General features: G+C 40.2%; 2 protein-coding genes across 8 annotated transcripts in view; one reads left to right on the top strand and one right to left on the bottom strand.

Annotated features, from left to right (window-relative positions):
- The window catches only part of DGLUCY (D-glutamate cyclase), a 47,319-nt gene extending 30,556 nt beyond the window's left edge, over positions 1-16,763 (bottom strand). The window contains exon 1 of one of the 6 annotated variants that reach the window (XM_079309277.1): positions 16,578-16,763. The gene's annotated coding sequence lies outside the window, so the exon portion shown is untranslated. Of the gene's footprint in view, positions 1-1,230; positions 1,631-16,297 lie in introns of those variants that run through there. The other 5 variants (XM_079309272.1, XM_079309275.1, XM_079309276.1 and 2 more) reach the window with 5 other exon arrangements.
- A 529-nt stretch (positions 16,764-17,292) lies between these two features.
- Positions 17,293-24,481, top strand: part of RPS6KA5 (ribosomal protein S6 kinase A5) — a 65,882-nt gene continuing 58,693 nt past the window's right edge. The window contains exon 1 of one of the 2 annotated variants that reach the window (XM_079309191.1): positions 17,293-17,745. In XM_079309191.1, the coding sequence (XP_079165317.1) occupies positions 17,682-17,745 (64 nt within the window). In that variant the 5' untranslated portion in view covers positions 17,293-17,681. Of the gene's footprint in view, positions 17,746-18,930; positions 18,950-24,481 lie in introns of those variants that run through there. The other variant, XM_079309190.1, reaches the window with a different exon arrangement.

Here is a 24,481-nt window from a genome sequence, read left to right as displayed (position 1 = left end):
CTACTTAAAACTGCTGGGCAGGGTTTTTTAGATATTGTCACGCAGATAACTTACCCAAAGCTGCTGCTGCACGAACAGGAACAGCAGGGTAACCTGAAACATGAGCCAGCCCATGGGCTGCCTTTAACAATACATAATGGAAAGTAATCTAAACCAATTATAATCTAACAAACGCTTTGTGCACTATGCCTTGCCCTAGTATGAATATGGTTACAGAGGCTTGTTAAGGTAAACACACTTTAAATGACCTTCTGTTTAATCATCAAGCTGATTTGAAATTCTGCCAGCAGACTTCTGTGAAAAGCACAAGCTTCTCTGAAAATTTAGTCCATCTGATTTTTCCAACAGGGTCTCAGTTATGCTTGTGATCTTTTATTTGAAGAATCAATTAATGATCCTTTTTTTTCCCATCTGCCATGAATCATTTCAAAGCACAGAAGATCTTTGTGTATCATTCTGAAAGAAGAGTGTATTGTGTATTTTCACACAGTAGTTCATCCAGCAAATTATTATTTAACTTTACATTTGAAATATGGGTATTTACATTTGAAGTTAAAGCATCTTTAGATGAGGGCTGCAAATAGAAATTTAAATTAGCTTCCATTAGTGTTCTGTCTTCTGCTTAAAGTAGCCAGACTATATTTGAGATACTGCAGATTATGTCAGGATGAGAAATTGATGATAGAATCGATGTGTCTTCGATGCAGTCTTGTTTATTTGCAAAAATAGGTACACAACATCTAGTTTTTCTCAGTATACTAAGAACAAATAACAGAAAACAACTACCAATTTCAAAGCAGCCAATTCAGACAGCACTGTATGCTGCTGCCACTACTGCATTGGTATTACTTTACACTCAGCTTCTGCACTGGGACAAAACAAATTGTTTCTCATGTGAAGAAATATGGGCAGAGACTAGAGAATAGTTCATATCAGGCCCTGCCCTTGCACAGGCACAACCTATGCAACATCCCAGTCATTTGGGCTTTTTTATCCTGCAAAGGATGAGCCCACATGACTTCACACACCCTTCCAATCCCTTGGGTCATATCCTAATACCCGCATTCCTGCCACATCACCTTACAAATACATATGACCATCAAGTTTTAGAGCAGCTACCTCGTTTACATGCAACTTTGGCAAGACACAGTATACACCTAGGAGGAGAAATTTATCAAGATTTAAAACTGCTACATTCATGCCTTGGATTTTGCTGACAGGAATACTCACCAGTAGCAAGAAGAGACTGCAAATGATCCACCAAAGGTTGTTTTCACGTAAGATGACAAGAGACACTTACTCAAATTCAAGAAATTGAAAAAAACCATGAGAGCATGAGGCTGGTATTTAAATACTTTTTCCCAATCTATGCTGAGGTAAAGATCTTTAGACTTGCTTCACAAATCTTTGGGCTGGGTCCAGATACTATTTCTCTATCTTGGCCTCTTCTGCCACCAACAATGCACAAGAATGCTGGGGGACCTTGCTGCAGGTCACCAGTGGCAGCCTCTCCCATGCCCCTGTGGCAGCACTGGCCAGCTAACACTGCACATAGCACACAAGGTGATGGGCATTGGCTGGACAAAAACTCCTAAAGTGAGGGAAAATTTCCTTTCCAATTGCATTCAGAAGGAAAGTGGAAGTCCATAGGACAAAGTACAGTGATTTGTACTGCTTTGTTGGCAAGGCAGCAGCCACAGGTGCTTGTTTTGATAAGAACATATGTCACCACCTAGGTTACACCCAGTCACGTCGTGCACGGTCACAGGGCTGATGGGTGCTCACTCCTACCAAGAAATTCCACCTGAAGGTAAGCAGGTAAGTGATGTTCTTCCACCTACACATCATTAAAATAGAACCATGCTCCCAAAAAACGTGCCAAGCTCCTGCTGTCAGGTGTTTCAGACTACCTCCAGGATTACACCATTCCTTTTGTGTTCACATGTCTGCCAGCAGGTGCTGTCACTGCACCTACCACTGCTCACCACGCAATTCTCCTCAGCAATGGTCACTAAAGAAATTATTCCAGATCATGTGTTTACACAAAGTTAGTGTCCTTGAGATGTGGATGTCGCAGTAGGCTGTGTGTGGGGAACTTCCAGTGAATTGTACCTCTGCAAACTACCAAGAACAAACATCTCTGTGTCCACACATACCTGTGATGAAGAGATACTAACTTTCATTGTTCCACTGCTTTCTTCAACTCCTAGACTAAGAAGTACTGGGAATTGCTCAAAAGAACAGACCTGACTCTTCCTGACTCCCTGAACCTCCAGGCTTAAGTAGCGCTATGTGGATAATCAGATGAATCTGCATCAGGATCTCCAAGAATACCTCACTGCAATTTTCAGCAGTAAGTACAGGTAAATCGCTGTGAGCAACTATACTATGTGATAGCAAATGGTCTGCATTTGCACTGCTACTTTGTTCTGGAGCATCCACACTGCCCCCATAATAAATGTTAATTTGCATCAAGGATAACTGGACAACTTTGTTCTGCAGCATCCATTCTAACTTGAAAGTAGCCAAGTTATGGACAAATTATGGCTGCATTACTATGCTTTCACTAACACATACCTGACAACTGTGGTATTATGTGGTGACTAGAGTTGTCATGATGATCTGGAAATTGCCTTCAATGGTCTGTTCAGTGCAGCCAGGCACCTGCAGACACATTTGTCCTCTATCTGTAAGAGCTCAGGGTGTGTTTGACCAACACTTTGTAGAGCAGGACTATGAGAAGGAATCCAACAAGCAGTGCTATCACTAATCAGATAGATACTCTAAGGCTGACAGCACCACAGTCCTTTTGGAGAAGAAAGTGCTGCTTTGTCCCTAGTGAAGATGCCCAAGCTCTGAAAATCACAAACATTACATACTTATTTGGTGGACTGCATCACAGACCCCATAAATAATCAATGATAATCATCACCATCCCAGAACTTGGGAACAAGAATGAGTTATAATCCTGAACAGTCAAAGCCCCTTGTGGTGGGCCTGAATGAAAATCTCTGCATCATTCCTAACTCTTCTTCCCCTGCCTGTACAGAGAAAGTATGAAACTCTACAGCAGTGAACCTTTGAGGATCTCAGCTGAGTAGCAATGTGAGTGATAGAAGACCTGGATGATGTAGCAGTTCAACAAGCTACACTGACCTGATTGTCCAGTCATGTGCAGGAATCAGGAATTAACTAATTTATGGGCAAGTGGCAGTCATGCTGACCATGGGAAGAGACTTTCGGTAAGTGGTGTGTTGGTACTGCAGAGTACCAACAACTGCACTCACCATTTCTGAACTCAAAACAGTAATTCAAGACCAGAATATGTTGTAATTGCACTGAGCAAGTGTCCTCATCCACCACAGCAATCCTTGGCAAAGCAGAGAATGCTACACCATAGCCAGAGGCTGCCATAGTGCCCACTGCATAAAAGAAAGGTGAGCTTGACAGAACCATTGTATTCTGAAAAGAAAATTCCCTATTATCTAACTTTTAAGGGCATGAGAGGATCTAGGCCCTTATCAAACTGTCCAGGATAGCCTGATCCCACAGCATGTGGGTGTTTCTGATGCAGTCACTCTGCCATGGCACCCTTGGGGCATCACCACTGGTGGCAAAGCACCATGGCTGTGCAGCAAGTGCAGGTATCAGTAGACTAAATGCTCTCACTCTGTAGCTATTCAGTGCCTTGCACAATTATATACAATACACCACCACGTCCAGTGCAGTTACAGCAGGCAGACTGAACATCTCAAACCACTGTGTTCATGAGCACTATCAGCAAAGAGCTCAAAATGCTGGAAAAATGCAGTTACCTTTCTAGATTATAGAGTTAAGCCTGAACTTTAACTGCTTTTCCCCGTGTTCCATGAATAGAGTAAGATATGTACACATATCACCCTCAAACCTTTTATCACCATTAAAAGTTCTTTTAAAAAAGCAGTTTCATGTTAAAAGAGATGACTCATAATGCTGCAGCATCAGCCAGCTGGCTTGAAAGGGATGCTGATGCCATAATTTTGATTTTCATTACCAAAGAATATGAATTACACTTCTATCACCTCATTTTGTATTTTAAATATATAAATAAGATATAGTGATTGGTATCTTGGTGTGCTCTAATTCAAAAACTGAGCCTATATTTTGTACGGAAACAATACAAAACAAAAGTTTAAGCTTTTACTATTATTTTTTTTAGAGTTTTGTTCCCAGATATGGTAAATGTAAATATGCCTAAAACCTTACCAGACCTTACAGTTTAAGGACTCAAACCTCTAGTACCTCTATAAATATAAGAAAAAGAGATAAGTAGATAATCAGTCTCATTGAGCTCAAGGACAGATGAAGTGCTTAAACATTTGCTGTATTGTACTTCAGCTGCATACCTTTGCATACGAGCCACAGTCTATATGCAGAGCTATGTAAAGAAAGATGTGGCAGAAAAGTTAGCATAAAGACAGAAAAATATAGAAGCAATACACTTGCTTTTTATAAACATGTGAATGAAACAAGCAAACAACCTTGATGTAAGTTATAACTAGTACTAATGAACCACACAGTTCAGAAATAAGGTCTCCATTTTTGTCTGCTTAGCAACCATTGATCCTTTTTCCTGGTTTCTGTATACATGCCAGAGAGGAAATTGTAATAACATACCTTAAAATTCCATATCCCACATTTGGAATTTGATAGGATAAAGCGTTATGTCTTTAAACTGAAGGAGGGTAGGGTTAGGTTAGATATTGAGAAGAAATTCTTTCCTGAGAGGGTAGTGTAGCACTGACCCAGGTTGCCCAGGTTGCTCAAGGCCAGTTTGAAAGGGGCTTTGAGAAAATTGGTATAGTGGAAAGTGTCCCTGCTCACGTCAGAGGGATTGGAACTAGATGATTTTACAGGTCCCTTCCAACCCAAACTATTCTCTGATATTCCTATTTAGGAGGCACTTTTAAAATGTAACCATTTTTGTTCCTGGACTTTTTTCCACATAACTTATTATACATCCTAAGTATGGGGAGCGTGCTAAGTTTTGGTTTATTTTGTTTTCAAATGAGAAAAGACGCTCGGCTTGTTTGAGCATTAGTTTTTTATCTCGCTGAATTTTCCTCCTCTGAAATGGATTTTCAATTCATATTACATCATAAAGACTGAATAGTTTCATGGTACAGTTAATATACAGTCCAAATAATTCAAAATATTATTAAAACAGTATTCTTCAGAAGATAGAATTAAAGCTACATCTATCTATACAAAGTCTCCTGACTCTGATAGTGATCAATAATGCATACCCTAAGGAACAGCTCAAAAGCAGAGAAAATATTCACAAAACCTAGCTGATTTATCCTTCCAGTATTTAATGACCTCTGGTTCAGAAACTCTGGAACTGAGTGACATTTCTTTGTTTGCGGAAGTTAATATAAAAACTCATATCCAAGTGGACTTTATCCCATATAAATGCAGCTTGCAGAGTTTCATATAGATTTTACCAGCTACCTCCTAAATTACTTTCCTTGGAAAACTGTCTAGATGCAACTGCTAAGAATTTTGCATGGACTGTATCATTAGGATTCCACTTTCAAAGCAAATATATTTAAAAGTAACAGAACTGTCTTTGTATTAGAATGCAGTCTACAAACACAGGTATTCCTTTAATCCCAATTCTATAAATATATTTCCTCTTGAGACAAGCATCTTACATGAGTGTTCCAGCAATTTTCAGAAGTATCTCCTCCCAAAGAAAGGTCAGACTACACAGTATATGCAGTGACAAAAGACAAGACAAATTAAAAGCACTCAGCAGCTTGCATTAATGTGCTCCAGGTCTAAATTTACAATTAAAACAATGCATTCACTTTTGTAAAGAAAAAAAAAAAAACAAACAGAAAGTCTGTGGGGTTCGTCTCCAAAAGATTAGGCAAATGTGTGTGATTTCTATTGTGAGGGAAAGGGAGCAACAAGTTTGGCTCAAACCTAGGCCTATTTAGGTAGCTTCTCTTTTAATATAATTAGTACAAAGATACATTTTGAATTTTGAAGATGGAGTATATATAGGAACAGCATTTCTGGACAGAAAAAAAATTAACAGAATGGAAAATTGTTCAGCTAATTGGAAACATAAGCAAACAAAAATCATATAGAGCAAGGTGTATTTTATTACTGCTGTATCCTAACTACGAGGAATTGTTTTTAATAATATGTAAAGATAGAAGAACATTATGATTTGAATACAGGACCAAGGTGTTTCTCATTACAGATTGAAAAGAGAGGATTTTAATCAGGTAATAGGAAGACTAACAGGCACCAGTTACTAGAAACTGCTGTGATTTCCAGTCAGACTGATGGAGCAGAAGAAGACTGATTTAAAAAAAAAAAAGTTACTATTACCAACATTTCAAGAGATGATGGTACCTAATGACTTTCAAACTCCATTCTCTACTGACAGATTTTCCTAATGGAAATTTCTTTTTTATTCTCATAATACTTGTCTTTATAAATTAACTGAGTTTGACATAGAAAGCTTGCTATACAAGGCTGATTTTGCATCTATTAGGAACTTCAGACTGCAGATATATGCAGATATATGAAATATACAATGGGAAAATTGTCAGGAGTAATGCAAGCTCACTGGAGCATTAAAATGCAAGACTGAAAAGAAGTGAGACTTTATTGCTAGACATCAAAGATACAGTTTACCAGAAGCATATAAAAGAATATGAAATCATACATAAAAATAAGCAAATATGTGTCCTTTGCATCAAACAATAAACATGTTTCCCCTCCTCACATTTAGTGGAAAGTTTAAAAAGCAAGCATTCTGAGTAGATCCAGCTTCAGTTTGGACAATATTACACAATATTTTCCATTCCTTTTGAAGGAGGAAAACACTCTGATTTGTACTTGGTTTCAAAATCTAGGCAAAAAAGAGTGTATCTATATATCTATATCTATATCTACATCTACATCTATACCTATATCTATATCTATATATCTGTATCTATATCTATATCATCTATATCTATATCTATCTGTATCAATAACATATATGCATTCATTCCATGGTTGATAACATTAAGCAAACTGTTTCCAATTAAAGTTATTTCAAGACTGAATAAATTAAAGAGAATAGAAGTCCAAAATGTGTAACTTACAGTTCAAAGAACAGAATGATCAGTATGTGACTTTTCCATGGTTACTAAGTGTACAAATGAAAATATGTAAAATAAAGTGCATTAAGTGGGCACTGTATACATATAAACTACACATATCAAAAATAGCTAAGAATATTAACAGAAATACATCTAACATCAGTGGCCTTGGGTTCATGAGCTTTGCAGAAGCCAAGCATCTCAAATGTATTTCTTAAAAAGGAATAGAGAGGATACCACACTTAGAGATGGCTGATTTTGGAACCAGTAGACACACACTTCTGATGGACAATCAATTTCTGACCTTTATAGTATTTATCAGCTTCAGTGAAAAAGTTTTCCCAGTTTACAGTTGTTTTCTAAGGGCTTTCAATGTAATACATTAATATGAATTTTTAGGGGGCAGCTTTTTTGAAACAGTTTATGAATATTGGGGGTAATTTGATGGCTGGAATATTTATTGCATTAATATGTTAGTAGGTAGATGTAAGATGAACAAAAAATCAGGAAAGACGAGATAAGTTTCTCTATTTACTTTCTCCAAAATAAATAGATGAAGATTAACAATGAACATTCCACAAACAAGGGATGGTGTGATTATTAATGAAATGGATAGGCAAACTTTAAATATTTTGGTTTTATGGTTATTCTAGAAAAGGCTCTGGTTTAATAAAAGTATATAACTTTTATATTAGTCACATTTAAGAATCCCAACAGGAATAAAATTTACAAAACCAAACAGAACAACCAAATCAATAAGGCAAAATGAGATTAAACTATAGCCCAAAGCTTCAGTACCTAAGAGGATGCACTGTGAAGCTTCAACAGAGGGGCAAAAGCAATAATAGGAAGAGACAGGATAATGTGAGAGACACTTAACGTCACCTTCAGGTGTGACAACGACATCCTTAACTCTGTAGCTGAAGGCAAATGGATGTCACTGCTACTGTAGCAGAGGCAGGGAGTGGGGGGAAGGCTGATCTCCTGGGGTGTGTGGGTGATGTGAAGGCATTTACTTCTGCAGACAAAGAGAGGCACTGGAAAGATCAGGCAAATGTTGTCTTAGAGGAGGCATCATTACTTTTACATGGCATATCCAAAGACAGAAACGATACATAAAAGGCTACAGAAAACATGGTCTGCTTTGAGACACAAGATTAAATAAGGGATTAACACTTGCTGCTTGTCAAAGCAGTGAGACTCTGGCGATTTCTTCCGAAATCCTCTCCATCTCCTCCTTATATATCCATCAAAGGTTAGTGTTCAGGGACTGCACTGTCCAAACTCAAATGATTTATAATTCTGTTATTTTGGTACTTGTTATCCAAAAGTAATTATTTTATCTTATGCATAAACCAAACCAGTACCTCCACTAATCACAGTTTTCTAAAGAAAAATACTGTCACACAGTGGAACAGTTTAATCAATTTGTTATCTAAAGAAGCAGGAAAATAACGACAAGCATCTCACAACTCATGACTGCCAAAATCAAATTCTTGGGCAGGAAGGTGTAATAAGGCCACACCACATGATAGATACATGTTTCTGTGCTGGTGTGGGAGACTGGAAGGATTGCTGGCTGGAAACCTTTCCCTTGTGTGTGGAAGAGGCGGGTCAGGCCTTTCCCTGGTGAGGCAATGCCCTGCCCCATACAGCCCCTGGGCCCCCACCCCAGTCCTGCATGGCCACCAATCCCGACACATGGAGGCAATGCTCCACACCTGCCCCTGGAGCTCCCAGCCCAGCTCCTGAGTGGCCAAATGACTGCAAGTCCCACCTGGGGGAAGGGTCCAGGAAGGCCAAGGGGTATTTAAGGACAAACATGAGATAAGTACATCTTGACCTCCTTCCTCTTGGAAATTCTATTAGTTGAGCACTGCTGGAGCCCAGGAACTGGTAGCTATATTTATTCTTTACAGTGTCTTTTCTCTCTTTTTTTCTGATTCTTTTCTTGATAGAATTCTGAGTAACTTAAAATTTTGCCAAGTTGAATGGGTGAAGTTAATACTTTGAGAAGTGATTTATGTTGCCTGAATGCTGCTCTAAACCTTTTGCCAAAGTTCTTTGATTTTCTAGAGTTGCAAGTGAAGTCTTTTTTGTTGATCTCTTGAGAAATCTTGTCAGTATTTCTCCCATTAATCTCACTCAAAGTATATGAGTAACCATAAGCCCTGTTAAAGTCTCATTGTGACTTGTTTGGGGCCTCACAACTGGTTTTGACTGGGGTAGAGTTAATTTTCTTCACTGTGGCTAGTATGGGGCTGTGTTTTGGATTTGGCTCAAAACACAGTCATGATAATTGAGATGTTATGGTTATTGCTGAGCAGGGCTTGCACAGATCTTAAGGCCTTTTTTGCTCTTCCTACTGCCACCATGGTGAAGAAATTAGAAGTGCGTGGGAGGCTGGGGGGAGACACAGCTGGGACAAGTGACACAAACTGACCAAAGGGATATTCCAGACCATATGGCATGATGGTTAGTGTATAAAGTGGGTGAAAGGAGGAGGAAGGGGGACACATTTGGAATGACAGATTTCATCTTCCCAAGTCACCATTACATGTGACAGGGCCCTGCTCTCCTGGAGATGGCTGAACACCTGCCTGTCCATGGGAGGCAGTGAATTAATTCCGTGTTTTGCTTTGCTTGTGTGTGTGGCTTCTGCTTTCTCTATTGAACTGTCTTTGTCTCAATTCATGAATTTTCCAGCTTTTAACTTTCCAATTCTCTCCCTGATCCTGCTGGTGGAGCAGTGAATGAGCAGGTGATTGGGCTTGGCTGGGGTTAAAGCAAGACAGTTACTCAGAGAACAAGTTTTACAACATTTAATCAAATCTTGTAAAAACTTCTCTGCATATTACAAGTAATTCTAAGAATCTGTGGCCTTTGCCTCATCTGACTTCCAGTTAGAAGATGCATCTCACTAGAGTGGCAGGAAGGCAACACTGAATGTGTGAACAGGAAGCAAATAATTTTCTGTAATCTGTGTTAGGTCTGGAATAAAATCTAGTTGAATAGGAATGTGTTTTTTTAAAAATGGAGAGAGATGTTACTGATAAAAATCTTCATTAAGGCTCAAAAATCCTCAGGTGGGAGGGGGTTGAAATACCTCAGAGTTAATGGAGTTATTTACAATGTCAATAATCTGCATTGCTATCGTGTTCCCCATCAATACATTACCAAGCAGTCACAACAGAAAAGTAAGCTAGAATGTGACATGTTGTAAGGAGGATGCCAAACCTCACTCTTAGCCAGGCTTAATAAATGACAGACAAAGGAAAATTGCTTAATGGGGCACTTATTTGCATAGAAGTCTTTAACACTTCAAAGAAAATGCAAATCCCAAGGAATTTGCAAAAGGAGTCTAAAATGCCTTCTGACCAACTGGAGTTTGATATCCTCTTCAAAGACTGTCACAGCAAACACTTCACATTAAAAAGAAAAGTATTAAAATGGAGTGTTCTAATATTTAAATAATCTCTCTAGATTTCCCCTAGAAGTCTTCTACTTAAGAAAAACAAAATAAACGAAGCTGTGCATGGATTATTGAAAGCTCAAAGAGCTCCAAGTGCCTGGTGCATAACCTCTACAGCAGACTATCTACAGTAAATATTTTACTGGATATTTTTAGGTTATGAAGCTACTGCTTCATATTAACCTATATGCTTTGTATAGGTTCACCTATGAAATAGGGACAGATGCAAAAAAAATCATGGAGGAAATAAAAGGAAACAATTCTTCACACTCTTCTGTAACTAGATCATTACGAATCATGAGATGAAGCTAGCAAATGGCCAAGTCAAAGCAAACAAATGGAAGTCTTTACTCAGGGACAGCACTGTTAAACCACAGACTGTCATGACACTATGCAGCTGCTCCTGGCCAGCATTGGAGACAGCAATGGTGAGCTAAAGATACTCTAGTTTGCATCCTGTATCTAAATAAATCACTATGGGATGAAAAACTTAAGAAAAACAGTAATGAAATTATAGAATTGATTGAATACCAGTTAGTTCTAGTCCCAAATCACATAATTCACAGTGCCAGTATCAATTATGCAGGTTAAGTTAAAAATCCCCATCTTTTGGACTTATTGAAAACTTGGAATTCACTATCATAGTTTTTGCTACTTGATTTTTCACAATTGTGCTTTGTATCTAGGCCATGTTCATGGAAACATATTTTTTTACTGGCTTTCTAATACATTTTAGTTCCTTTTTTTTCTTTAAAACTAAGGCTAGTCTTAAAAATCTTTCATCAAAACATTTCCCTGGTCCTTTTAAAGATTTTTTTTTTAGTTGTAATACTTCTTATATTAAATAATATTGTATTATATTATAAAATATTATCATATTCTATGTTAAGAGGTGCTTTCCAGTCACCTGATATAGTACTTGAAACTAATAGGAGTTTTTGTCATTTTTCTGAGGAGCTCTAAGTTCCTTTCAAACTCCAGGAGATACAGCAACTGAGTTTGAAATTTTATCTTATCCATTTGTTTTCAGATATTTTCTTCTGTCATTTTGATTCACGGAGACATCTTTTTAAATTTGAAATAATAGGCTCAAAATCAATAATCATACAACTTTTCTCAAGATAAAGGGAAAGGAACTTCTCTAATAATTGTTCACTTCATTAAATCTCCTTTTGCTGCCTGGTAATTCAACAGATGCAATACTTTTAAATATATAATTAGAGGAAAACTTCTGGAAATTAATTTATTATTTTTCATTTATGTTTTTCAAAAATTGTCCTTCCCACTTTGTTTTACGTGGTACTTCACTCTTACTCTGCAGGCCCTCTTTAAGAATTGCAATGCACAGTTTTAAGTTCTGCAATTTAAACACTTTCTCATGTTTATGCTTCCTTCTCTGGGGTAGAAAAACAGAACCATAACTTCTGCAACAATCAGAATGCATTCCCAGTCTTCATGATCAGTTAAAAGATTGAATTTCATCATCACTAGCTTTTCACCTTGATTAACTTCTCCTTTCTAAAGTCCCCTTCTCCAAAGTTGACAGTAAAATTTCAATATAGTGAGAATACATATGCAGGTCTTTTGAAAAGGACTTTGAGTTTATTCAGCAAGTATTCCTGAGGTTTAACAACAACATTGTGTAGAAGAGTCCTCTGTGTTCCCTCCAACAAATCTGAAAAAAAATCAAACTATTGTGAGTGAGGATTAGGATCCAAAAATCAATTCTTTTTATTAAACAGAAACTCCATTTCTGCCTCCCTTAAGCAGCTTTAGCAGTTCAAAAAGTGAAATAAACCCCTATATCTGTTTCAATGGCTAGCGCTGCTTTCTTTCCCCTATGGACAGCATTCATTCCTTTTCCTCATTAGAAACTTAGCAATATGACAATTATTTTTTTTCTCTTTTACAACTATGTAGACTTCTAGTAATTAAACTTTTGAAAAGGCTGCCTGTAATAATGGTAGTTGCAACTGTACAGTGACTGAAGAAAAAAACCCAAACAAATTACTTCAGTGAAGAAATTAATACTAACTGAATCAGGACTCTAGAAGCTTAACACTTAAATAGACTCTTTCAAGAAATGATCCACTTCCTGACAGAGCTGTACCACTTCCGTTAAGAGAATTATTAGACTTGGATGCTTAGCATAACTTCTCCTTTCATGGTAAAAACATTAAGTGGTTTTAGAGAGATAAAACTGTTGCCCAGAGCAGTTTCATAAAAAATACTTTAAACAGCAAATATACCTACCCAATCTACTTTTCTGACAGTTATCAAGCACAGAATGTTCAATTAAAGATTCAGATTAAACAAAAGATAAGAATCACAGAGAAGTCATGCAAACTAAAAACTAAAACTGATACTATACTAAAATCTCACACAAAAGTTGTTTCATGTCATATTTGTTTTTCACAGTGAGTCCTTCCCTAATTTCATTTTGTGGTTTCCAAAATTTGATCTTTTCCCCTGCTGTTCAAATGTTCTCCATGGAGTGATCAAGAGGAACATTTTGTATTATCTGGCTTTCCAAAATTTGTCCTCTGAAAATAACACCTATTTCTGTAACAATGCAATGACCATAAGAAAGCACCAAACACCTTCAGCTCCATAGAAACCACAATTTCCATAAGCAGCTTACCTTCAGAAAGTAAGTAAATCAAATCCCTCAAAACTGTGAGGCCCCAGCACCCTGGAAGTATGCAGCTCTAGCACTCATGTTGTTCTTTTTCTCTCATTTCCTCTCAGAAGTCTGTACACTGAGATTTCATTTCACCTCAGCCTTAAAAGCAGCTTGGCACACCACCTCTTTTAGAACCAAAAAGAAAATGTTGTGACACTTTTTCTTTAATGAAATTCAACAATATCATTCCATGTGGGAATTTCCCACAGCATTTTTTTCCTCCCTCTTTTCACAATTGGGAATGGCAAGTAAATACACATATTTTTGAACAGTTGTGTTGTGGCATAGAAAAGGGACATCTATCTTTAGAGTGGTGTTACTCCATATTTCCAAATTCTCAGCACATGCTCAGCCCAAACACTGAACTGTTGGCTGACTGACCTGTCAGGTTGCTCTTATTGTGCACATGAATATGAAAATGCTGCTTAAAAAACAAAAACCATTTACACTATGGAGCATGAGTAGCTCTGCACTGCCCCATAGGTTTTAATTGCTTAAACATTAAATATTTTTCCTTTTAATTTATTTAATTTATTGTATGCACATCATGCAAATAGTAGTTTTTCAGTGTTGCAGCATACACACAAATGCATTTAAATGTGAGTATCACTTTCAGTCAGTTAAATGGCACTTTTAAAAGCACAGTTCACATACCAAGGGTGGTTTAACTTCTCCCAAACTAACAAGAAATCTCTTACAGATCAGTCTGTACTCTCACTAAGTCTAAGCCCATCATTCTTCCTCGACTTTCTCATGCTGCTTTGGCAGCAGGGTCGAGCCAAACTTCCTCCCTCATCTGACTCTGTGACAGTCTGTGTAGTGATTGAAACAGGACAAAGGCCCAATCTGACTGCTGGCACCTGACTGTCCATATTCCTGACTGTTGGCGTGCCTCCAGGAATGGCTGGATCCCTGGCCAGTATTCTTCCAGGCAGTGTCTTTGTACAGGCTGGAGGCTAGCATAGCTCAGTAATGGCATTTTCTCTCAACAAATCCAGGAGGCAGTGCACAAAAAAGCTGGTTCTGAAGAGGAAAGAATTTAGCTGCACCATGCTATGTCATGCCACTTCCCTGACACCTACAGAATGAGTCCTAATCTGTTTTATTTCCTGGTACAGATGTATCCTGTATATTTCCAACTATCTGTAATTCCAATCTGCCTGTAAGGCTGACAGAACCAGAACTCTGTCCTTTAACAGCCACCCACAAAGCCATGTGATACTGCTGTGTGATGGAGCCCATCTTGCCTGGGCCATTCTGCTGAAGGTAGATCTGCTCTTACAAGTACACAACCAAGTCAAACCCTCCACTGCTCCCAAAGTTCAGCTGAAAGGAAAATTTGAGCACAGTCTTGTACTCATGGACTACTGACAGGAGGTTTAGGATTTCAGTGCAAGTATAGCTCTTTTGTCTGTCAAAAGGTGGGATTCTTTCCAAGCATCCAGTAGGGCTGCTTTGCTGTTTCTGGATATGACACAAGAATCCCACTGCAAAATCATTTTAACTCTGGAGAAACTGTAAAAAATCCTACTTTTTAAAAAATGGAATGACCATGATGCAAGTAAATTAGGGAATCCCTCAGTGCTAATAAAGAATTTTCATTTCATGCAGTAGTACTTTGCAAGGCCAGTCACATCTTAAACTGAAATATACACAGCAATTGTGTTTTATTATATACACCGTCAGCATAGATCAGTATTCTTGGTTTGGTATTTTAGGGTTATTGCCTCATTTTTTAAAGCTGTTTTAGCTGAAATTTGAATGGAGAAATTTTCAGCCTGAGGCAAATAAGCAGATACAGACTGTCATGCTATGAACATCTGAAACCAAGACTATTAACAACTACTGCATTCAATGCCAGCACCCCTCACATTGAGTGCTGGTAAATGGAGTCAGATTTCAGCTTCTCTCCTCTGAGGCTGCCAGGGACAGTTAGTCCAAGTGTAGGCTAGTAAAGCCACAGGATGAAATATAGAACCAGTCTCTTTAAAATCTAGTATCTGGGTCTGGAATAATCAGAAGTGGTTTTTATGCCGTGTAATGAAGTAAATCTCACAATCCCCACTAGTTGTACAGAGAAACCATGAGTTACAAAGATGCAAAAACTTAATCAGTTATGTATTTCCATGTTCCTTTTTGTAGTTCAATACTACACTGATACAATATTTACTTTCTCTGCCATAGTGATGCCTCTAAGAAGAAGTGACAAAAGCTAGGGAATCAATTATTTTCCAGTTTGGAAACATCTCCTATGTTCAGACTTCTATATTTATAGTCTTGATATAATACTGCTGGAAAGGCAGTAATTGGATGGACATTTTGGTAGAGTTCTGTGTATATCATATGCTCCAAGGAGATACTCCGACAGAACAGCTGCAGTGCTTGGTGGGAAACACCTTCAAAAGTTTTACAAACTTTTTAATGAAACCCTTAGGTAGTATTATTAATTTCTGGGATGACAACTGCAAAGGCACCCTAAACCCAAAGTCTGGTGTATGAACAAACATGAAGCAGAAACTCTTACCAACTTTAAACAGCCGAACGCAGCATCTCCACAGGAAACTACAGAAATGTATACATGTTCATGCATCTTTTACATATATGTGTACAAACACACAAATATTTAATACTGATCTTTGATGCAACTTAATTAGACTCTGTGTGAACACTGCTGCTGAGACATGGGGTTATGAATTAGTAGTTTGTGTGTAAGGATAGAAGCAGCGGCATTCAAGAGCAACAAGTCAGAAATAACTGTAAATAAGAAACGGAGACAAAAGAAATTTGCTTTATCTGTCCTAAGGAAATGAGGACAGCTTTAGAAATACCAGACTGCCTCCAAAACATAACAGACTGAGAGGCTTAACTGTTTTGAACCGTATCTCCCTCACCAACGCAATCAAAGCCCTCTGTGCGGGCAGTGTCTCCCTCGCAGCTAAAGGGACCATATGAACGCGCCCCAGGCACGGCAAGATGAACCGGGCACATGGATGTAGCTACCCAGCAACTTCGCCCACTCCCACCTTATGACAAGCAAGCGCTTGCCAGGCACCTCCTGAGCTGCCATAACTCTCCAGGCCGTGCGCCTTTCCAGCGATCACCAAGGCTGGCTGAACTTCAATACATGGGGCCTCTTCGACCTCCCGAGAGGCGGCTCCGCTCGCCACCCCCCTCCACGGCCCCGGCCAAGGGCGAAGCGGCATCAGGCGCGCACCGGGGCCCCGCCAGCCTCGCCGCAGCGTTGTGGGGCCCCGGAGCCCGCGGGCTGAGGCGAACATACCGCTGTGCCGCAGCTCTCCGGCCCGGCCGCGCCGCCGCTGCGAGTCCGCACGCACCGCCCGCACCTCCCGTGCGCGGAGGCGGGGGCTCAGCGGGCGGGCGGCCGGGGCCCTGCGCGAACCCCCCCGTCCCCGGCTGTGCCTCGCTGCTCCTGCCCCGCCGCATCCCCCCGCGGGGATACCCCGCTCCCCATCCTGCCGCCACATGCCCCGCGCCAGGCTGGAGCCCGGCTCCCCCCGGCCGCCATTGCGAATGGGCCAGCCTACGGCTGTTCCCCCCTTCATGCACGGTGGAACCAGCCCGTAACGCGAGGAACGGCGCCACGGCCGCTCCCTCAGGTGATTGCCAGCTCCAGTGGTCAATCACCGCCCTCCGTTCCCTCTCGGCAGCCCAGCGCCCGCCCTCCGCGGGGGTCGTGGGGCAGCGGGAGAGGCGGGCGGGAATGTTTACAAACAAGATCTGGGAGTAGAGGGGCCGGGGGGAAGACGGGGGGCGGGGCCGGCGGTTGGCGCAGCCGCCGAGCCAATGGGGGCGCGCGGCGCTCGGCGGAAGGGCGGGGGCGGCGCGCGGGGAACGTTCCCTGCCCGACGGCCGCCGAGGCTCGCGGGCGCGCGCGGCCAATGAGCGCGCGGCCCGGGGAGGGAGGGGGCGCGAGCGCCTGAGTCGGAGCCGCTCCCCGCGGCGCTCCCACCGCCTCCCGCCGGGCCGCTCAGCCTATCCCGGCCGCGCTCGGCCCCGCTCGGCTCGGCTGGGCTCGGCGCCGCTCCCCGCTGTCGGGCGGGGAGGGCGGCCGGAGCCCGGGGGAGGGGAGGCGCAAGGACATGGGCTGGTTCTGAGCGCCGGGGGAGGGAAGCCGTCGTGCGTGTGCCTCCCTAGATTTTAATAACTGTTTGTTGTTGGGTGGTGTAGGTTTGGGTTTTTCTCCCCCCACCCCCCCGTTTTCCAACAAGGCGGAGGGGAGAGCGGCAGCCCCCAGCGCGCTTGCATGGCTCCCGTGCCCCGGAGCGCCCCTGGGAAATAGAACCCGTCTCGGGCCAGGTGACATCCCCGCAGCGCCGCGCTCACTCTCGGGGAGCGGCAGGGGCGGGGGAGCCGCCGTGAGGACATGGAGGGACCCTCGGGGGAAGCGGAGCTGCCGCTGCTCACGGTGAAGCACGAGCTGAGGAACGGTGAGCGCGCGGGCCCGGGGGCGCGCGGGGGCGGAGGGGCCCGGGCGGGCCGGGCTGGGGAGCGCTGCTGAGCGGGAGCTCCGACAGAGTTAGCTGGGACCAGCAGGGAAATCTCAGCGCGGGGGCAAAGAGGATGAGCTGGAATATAAGGGCAGGAGCGTGTGCGAGGGGGGCGGGGAGGGGGCCTTATTTCTGAAAAAAGTAGTTCACTTCGACTTCTGCTGCATGCCTGACTCCCCTGTCCTACTTCCAGGTGGTATTTGACGCTTTTGAAGGAGATAAAGAGTAGCCAGGCTCTCTATTTATAAACAACTTTTTTTTTTTTTTTAATTGTGCGTTTGACCGACTTCTATGTCTATGTTGTGGGGGTGGGGGTGGGGGGGGCGGTTTGTTCCAGTCCTAAATGAAGTCGTTTTATGTGACAGCTTTTCTCTGACCTCGGTGAAATGCCGGAATTGTAGGGAGGGGAATGTGCCAACACGTAACCGCGGAGTTATCTGGCTTTTCAGTCTATGAATCTTCTTGTAGCTCGGTAGTTACTTGACGACCCTCTGGAGTAGTAGTCCAACGTGTGAAATATGTATGACCTTTAAAGATACAACAGAAATGCTCCGTTGTAGGTTGTTGCGTTGGGGAAGAGCTTTATTTCTTTTTAATAGGAATTCACTGCTTCTCAGAAGTTTCCAGGCAACTTGAACACTGCAGTAAGCCTAAATTTTAATGTTAATTTAGAACTGCGTGCAAAACATAATCACAGTTCTCTGTATTGATTACCAATGAAGGTTCTGTTAACCCATGCCTTTCATTCCTTTTCTGTCATCTTTTTCTTTATGATGAAGTGAGAGTAAGCATATGATGCCGTTCACTGCAGAAGTTCGGGGCACTGCTCGCCGGGTTAATGTAGTTGCCATTCTCGAAGGGGCCGGTGTGAAGGCAGGTGCCGGTGCTGGCTCTGCTCGGTCCCGTCCTGTCCCTGTCCCTGTCCCTCGCTCCTGGCGTCGGGGGAGCTGCCCCAGAGGAACACGGCTGTCACCGCTGCTCGGCGCGGGCAGGAGGAGGGAAGGGAAAAAAAAACGCGGTCTCTTGATAAGTACAGAAACCGAAGGGGCTGTCGTTTCCTTTTTTCAAGAAGAAGCAGAAGAGCTGCTGGGAAACATAGTTGTCTGGATAGGTGTTGCTACATTTAAGTGTGGAAGAGGGAAAGGTAAGGGGAAAGGAAGTAGGACACATGTATAAATATGTTTACATAGCTATGTCTAGATTTCTTTTATAGAGGTTCAGAACACTTAACCCCGAGGGGTCGTTTTTTTAAAGATAGTTTGAGGAGTAAACACATTTGTATAATCTAGACGAAGAACTGTCTAATGTAGCATAATAAGCAACTTTGATTTTAATCCTGATCATACAGCTGTATGAAATACCAATTCTTACTTTTATTTTAAATATTCTCAATCTCGTTTGTGTTTTTAAGCTTCTGAAACAGTTTAGTAGGAATAAGTTGCTTCTCCCCTCCTTGTTCTCTTCTCCATATTCAGTGTTCAGAAAACTGCTTTCTGAAAAATGCTTTCTAGCAATGACTTGTCTATTTCTGGAGCACTTGGGTGGAGGAGGGAGCAGCTCTGTCATGTACTCCTGGGAGACTCCTACTCCTGAAGGTGTCAATAGTGTCATTGCTATGCAAGACGTGTGGAGATACTGTCTCAGAACTTGTCTATACAATGCACAGAGATGCACATAATTTGAGGAGAAAAGTTGCAGTCAGCTTCAGTTGGTACAGAAATATATTAAGCTCTAGGATACTTTAGATGTTCAGAGGTTTTTTTTTGTACCGAGTCTGGTTGGGTGGATGCTTAACTGCTGGCTAGGGTCAACCCACCACATCTTTAAAACATGCAGAATGATTATTTAATTTTGCTTCATTTTTGGGAAAGAGAGTCAGAGGGCAGGCAAGAACTAGAATTTGGAGCCAGCGGATCTTTGTCATTCCTAAATATAATCTATGGCATGAATATTTTTATTGTGCAATTTGTTTAGATTCCAGTCCTCCCCTCATCTCTGTATTCTTTCTTTGATGGCTCTAGCTCTGTGACTAATTGAATCATTCAGAATTACATATCGAAAGTAGCTGTCAGTTGGCTGATGAAAAAGAGGTCAGTCTCCAGAGTGCTTTGAAAGAATTTACTATTGTAGTAGAAATAGTGGCTTCTTTGAGAAGGGAGTATCTTATTTTCCTATTGTGGAAGCTGTTACTTGAACCCCATGGTAACAAGCTCACTAATTAAAATCAACTGAATACAGGTAAACCCACAGTTACACTTTGCATTTGCAATTACATGGTCTTGGGATTGCTCTAAAAGTAATAAATGAGTTAAGGACAGGGATTTAGTATGGTCAAGTGAGTAAATATGCATTAGAATTTGTATTTAAGATGAAATGAGGATCTTAAAGAATGAAACAGATGATTGTTGTTAGCTCCAAGCAAGTATGGTGGCATATGAAAATGCATTAAGTTAGAGCATATGCAGTGCTGTTGCTACATAAACAGCTGATTATTAATCCTATCATACTGTGGCTTGACTTCTTTTAAACTTTGAAATTACAATGCTGTCTTTGATGTGTAGGGTTAGGTTTAATTTTAGCTTTATATCTCATAGTCTTAGAGCCCTGAAATTTGTCTGTTGCATGACCAAAAAGTAATTGCTGGAAAAACATCATTTGATAGGCATGTAGATTGGGTCTGTGATAGGGAAGGAACACTTGAGTGCCTCTGTGTGCTACCATGTGATGTGCTTTGTTGCAAATACTGGGCACTGCTCTGCGTGTATATGTGTGTATGTATGTGATATTCTGCAAATAAGACAGAGCAGTGGCTTTTAGGACACATGTCATTTAATAATTATATTCTCCTAATATATTTATCAAGTTGTTTTTTTTTTTCCCTAGCACCAAACCATTTTTGTTCTTGATAGAAGGCTCACAATTCAGTCACTTCAGAATAGTTAGTGTCTTTCTTGTCTCACTTTGGGAAGGAAAACGAGTTTTTGGGGAAAGTGGAATCTTTTTTCAGGAAGTGGAAGCAAAAATAGGCCAAAGTTGAAATAGTAGGAAGTGGTGATTGTCTCTGATTTTCAGTGAAGCTCTCCAGTGAAAATAATAAGAAAATGACATTTTCTTTAGCATTGATTTCTGGAATCTTGTAAAGGGAAAGGTTCTATTTTTTGAAGGTTAACATCTAGAGTTAATGCAACTTTTAATCTTTTTGCAGACCTTAGAAAATGTGTATTATTTACACTGAAAAAAGAACGTTGTTGCATCTTAACATTTCTGTTGCTTGGTAATGCTTCGAAACTGAACAATGGCAAACATAAAGCCTATCAGAGGAAATATTTTACATGATGGAGAAGGATACAAAAGAGAAGAAAAGACTTGTGATGTCAGATAAGAAGGAAACAGAACTGTTAAGAGTGATATTTCCTCCCCACCTCCTCTTGTTTCTGGAAAAAAGGATCAAAGGGTCCTGTACCTGAAGTGTGTTTGAATGACTGCATAGGAGGCTGCCCATCTTGTGGCATGCATGTGAACTCTCTGCTTTGCCCAGAGGGAGGCAGAGAGTACCAAAACCTGGATCTTGAAGGGAACTTGAGACATTCCATGAATTACGGGCAATGGGCTCCATATACATGGTTTGATTTGCTTCACAGTTTTGGTCTTTTCCTTTTAGCAAGTCTGCTTTGAAAAGAATACTGGATTTGTTTTAATGTTTTCACAATCTTTGGGCTAAAGAACTTGCTTTAGTTTGCAGTTTGCCTGACATGCATGAGGAAAGGCATGTATAGCATAGAAGTTAATGTAGAATGGCCTGCAGAATTCCAAAGGCAGAAGAATGTGGAACTTCCCCTTGAGTCAAACTTAGAGTGTGAAACTATAAAAGGCTTCAGGAAATAAATAAGTGGATTAGCTAAAGGGTTTAATAATGCAAATTCTTAGTTATATCTTCCTGAATGGGATTTTAAATTAAAATGGAATTATTTGTAAACTGGAAGGTTCATGTTACATTCTGGGGAATTGTGAAAATTATTATGACCAAAAAACATGATGAATCATGCACTGAATAGTGAATTCAGTCATCACTGTGGAGGTACATCTGGCAACTGTATTTTACTTTTTCTATTTTCAAAAGGAAACTTTATGAGAATTCAAAGATACTTTTAAAATAAAATTTTCTGTAACACAGATTTTTGTTTTTACTTACAGTATATAGATGTAATATATTAGTATGTGATAACATTACATACTAAACAATGTATAATACAATAATATATAATATGTTAATATTGTTAACAATAATTCTGTATATTGTTTAGGGATTAGGAGGTACTAATAGTTGACTATTTCAAAGCTTGGATTGCTTTTGCTTCTGCTTTTTTCTTTTGTGCACTAAAATATATGTTTTCTTGGATTGTGGGAACTACAAAGAGTATTTTAAGTTTATTAATCGTATTTAGTACTGCCTAAATCTCTGGATTTTACTCTTTACACAATCAATATTTTCTAAAAATACTTTGTAGTCTAGGAATTCATTGTCATTTATCTTCTGGTAGCTTTGATCATGAAGGATGGCTACTGATCTTTCCTGGGTTGTGTTTGTGGTGTTTTGTTTTTGTTGAGTGGGATTTTTTTTTGTTTTCCTCTCTCCAGTAATTGGAATCTAACAAACCTGACTAGAATTATTTGTACAAGGGTCTGGTACAACTGGTGATTTTGCTGTCGTTATTTCAGTGACATTCTATAAAACATCTGTGGTAAATGAGGGCTAATAGTTGCAGTCTTCATTGTCAGACTGTTTATTAGCTCTGATCCAGTGTATTCCAAATGTGATGGTTTAGATGCTCGTGCTCGATTCCACAAAAGAATTAGGAGTCTTACATACCACGTTAATGTATCTTAGGGATTTTATACAGAAAGCAGTTCAAATAACACTTGATGGAATTCCTTAACCATGTAACAAGGCCTGGGTGTCTGAGGATGTATTTTCCCAATATATTTTTCATGTAAATATTTCTGATGTATCCCCAGCATTGTATAATTTGATATCTTATGGTAAACATGCTCTCTGTCTCCTCCCCCCCACAGAATCCCAACAATGAGGTGCAAGTTCTACTGACATTTCTTTGCTACTGACTCAGTCTGTAGATAGGCAGATGACCTGGTTTGTGAAAGACTCATGTTACATACAGTCAGTTTATTTGGGTTTGTGTTTTGTTTTGGGATCTATTGTGATTGTTTCCTCTTCTCATTTTTCTTGACATCTGTAAATATTTTATGCTGGCTTGGACAGATGGTTATAAAAGCTTCACCTGGGAGAGGATAATTCTTAAGTTTCCTGGTTAATAACTGCATAAACAAATATGTAAATACACATCAACATGTAAGTTATCAGTTATGAGGCTCTTTTAGTAATTTGTATTCTGTTACTTTTGATGCTGTGTCCAAGCCACCTGTGATTGAATTTTTATAAATGTTTTCATTCATTACTAATGATAGAGAAAACTGAAGTTGATTCATGTCTTGTACTTAGACATAATTTTTTGTTTGAGAAGAGATTCACAATCTTTAGATATCTGATTGTTTCAACTCTGTTCAATGTTAGATTATCTATAGCAATTCTATTCATTAGCATCTTGTCTAATTACCTTTTTTGGGGGCTGCTTTTTTTTTTTTTTTTTTTTTTTTTTGCAATTATGTGACGTATAGTGTTTCTACACATTAAGTTTCTAGCTGACCATGGAGGTGCCTCTGAGTTTAGTTTTGGTGACCTCACAGTGATTCAGCTCATATAAATGATAAACCTCAGAGCAAAGTCACCTTTGTTAGAGAAAAAGGGCTGCTGCTGAATGCAAATGGATCTTAACATGGAGCATTTTCCAGTTCAGACTGCTGTGAGTTTGCATTGTTAATCATAGATGTCTGGACTTTTATATTTATTTCAGCTTGCTATAGGCAAGTAATATCTTTGGAGGGATAGTCTTCCGTCTTCTATTCTTGTGAATGGTAATGACAGTTTCTTATTGTGTTTTCCACAGCATTTTGTTCTTCTAAATTTCCACATACTCTGTTCTGTATGCTGTTATACATACATGTGTACATATATGTATACATACTGTATTAGCTATTGCTTCAGGGGTCTTTGTCATCTTTGGCTGTGTAAGGTTTGGCTTCCAAGCCTTCTAGAATAAGATCAGCATCTTTCTGAGAGCTTGAATTTTTTTCAAACCTTTTTTCAAGTTTCTGAATGTTTTTCTCAGCTCAGATGGTCTTACTCTTGAGTGTATAACATTCCAGAGAATCAGCAGTTACCAGCCCAGTTACCTTAACTGATACCCTGGAGTTCAGAGCAACATGAACTGTATTTTCTTTTCTTTTGCAGGAGTTCAGAACTCTGTGTGTTTCATTTTTGCTCTTCATTCTTTCTTTTGCCTAAGAAAAATATTCTTAAGATGTTATGATTTTTAAATCCCATTTTAAGCTTGTAAGATAGTACCCTGAGCTGACTAAATGGTGCCCTTGTTCTGTGACCTGACACTTACTAGGTGGCGATGGTCTCTCAAATTTCAGGACGCTTTTACTTCCTTCAGAAATAGTTCTAAGTTGCTGTAACAAGTAACAAAGTTTAACTCTATATAGCAGATAAACAGTATAATGTGTGTATTTACTTCAGTGTCTAAGTTGCATGGTT

Source organism: Erithacus rubecula, assembly GCF_903797595.1.
Source record: "Erithacus rubecula genome assembly, chromosome: 6".
Classification (NCBI taxonomy): Eukaryota; Metazoa; Chordata; class Aves; order Passeriformes; family Muscicapidae; genus Erithacus; species Erithacus rubecula.
The sequence above is the reverse complement of the archived record's forward strand: the minus strand, read 5'-3'. Positions and strand labels throughout refer to the sequence as shown.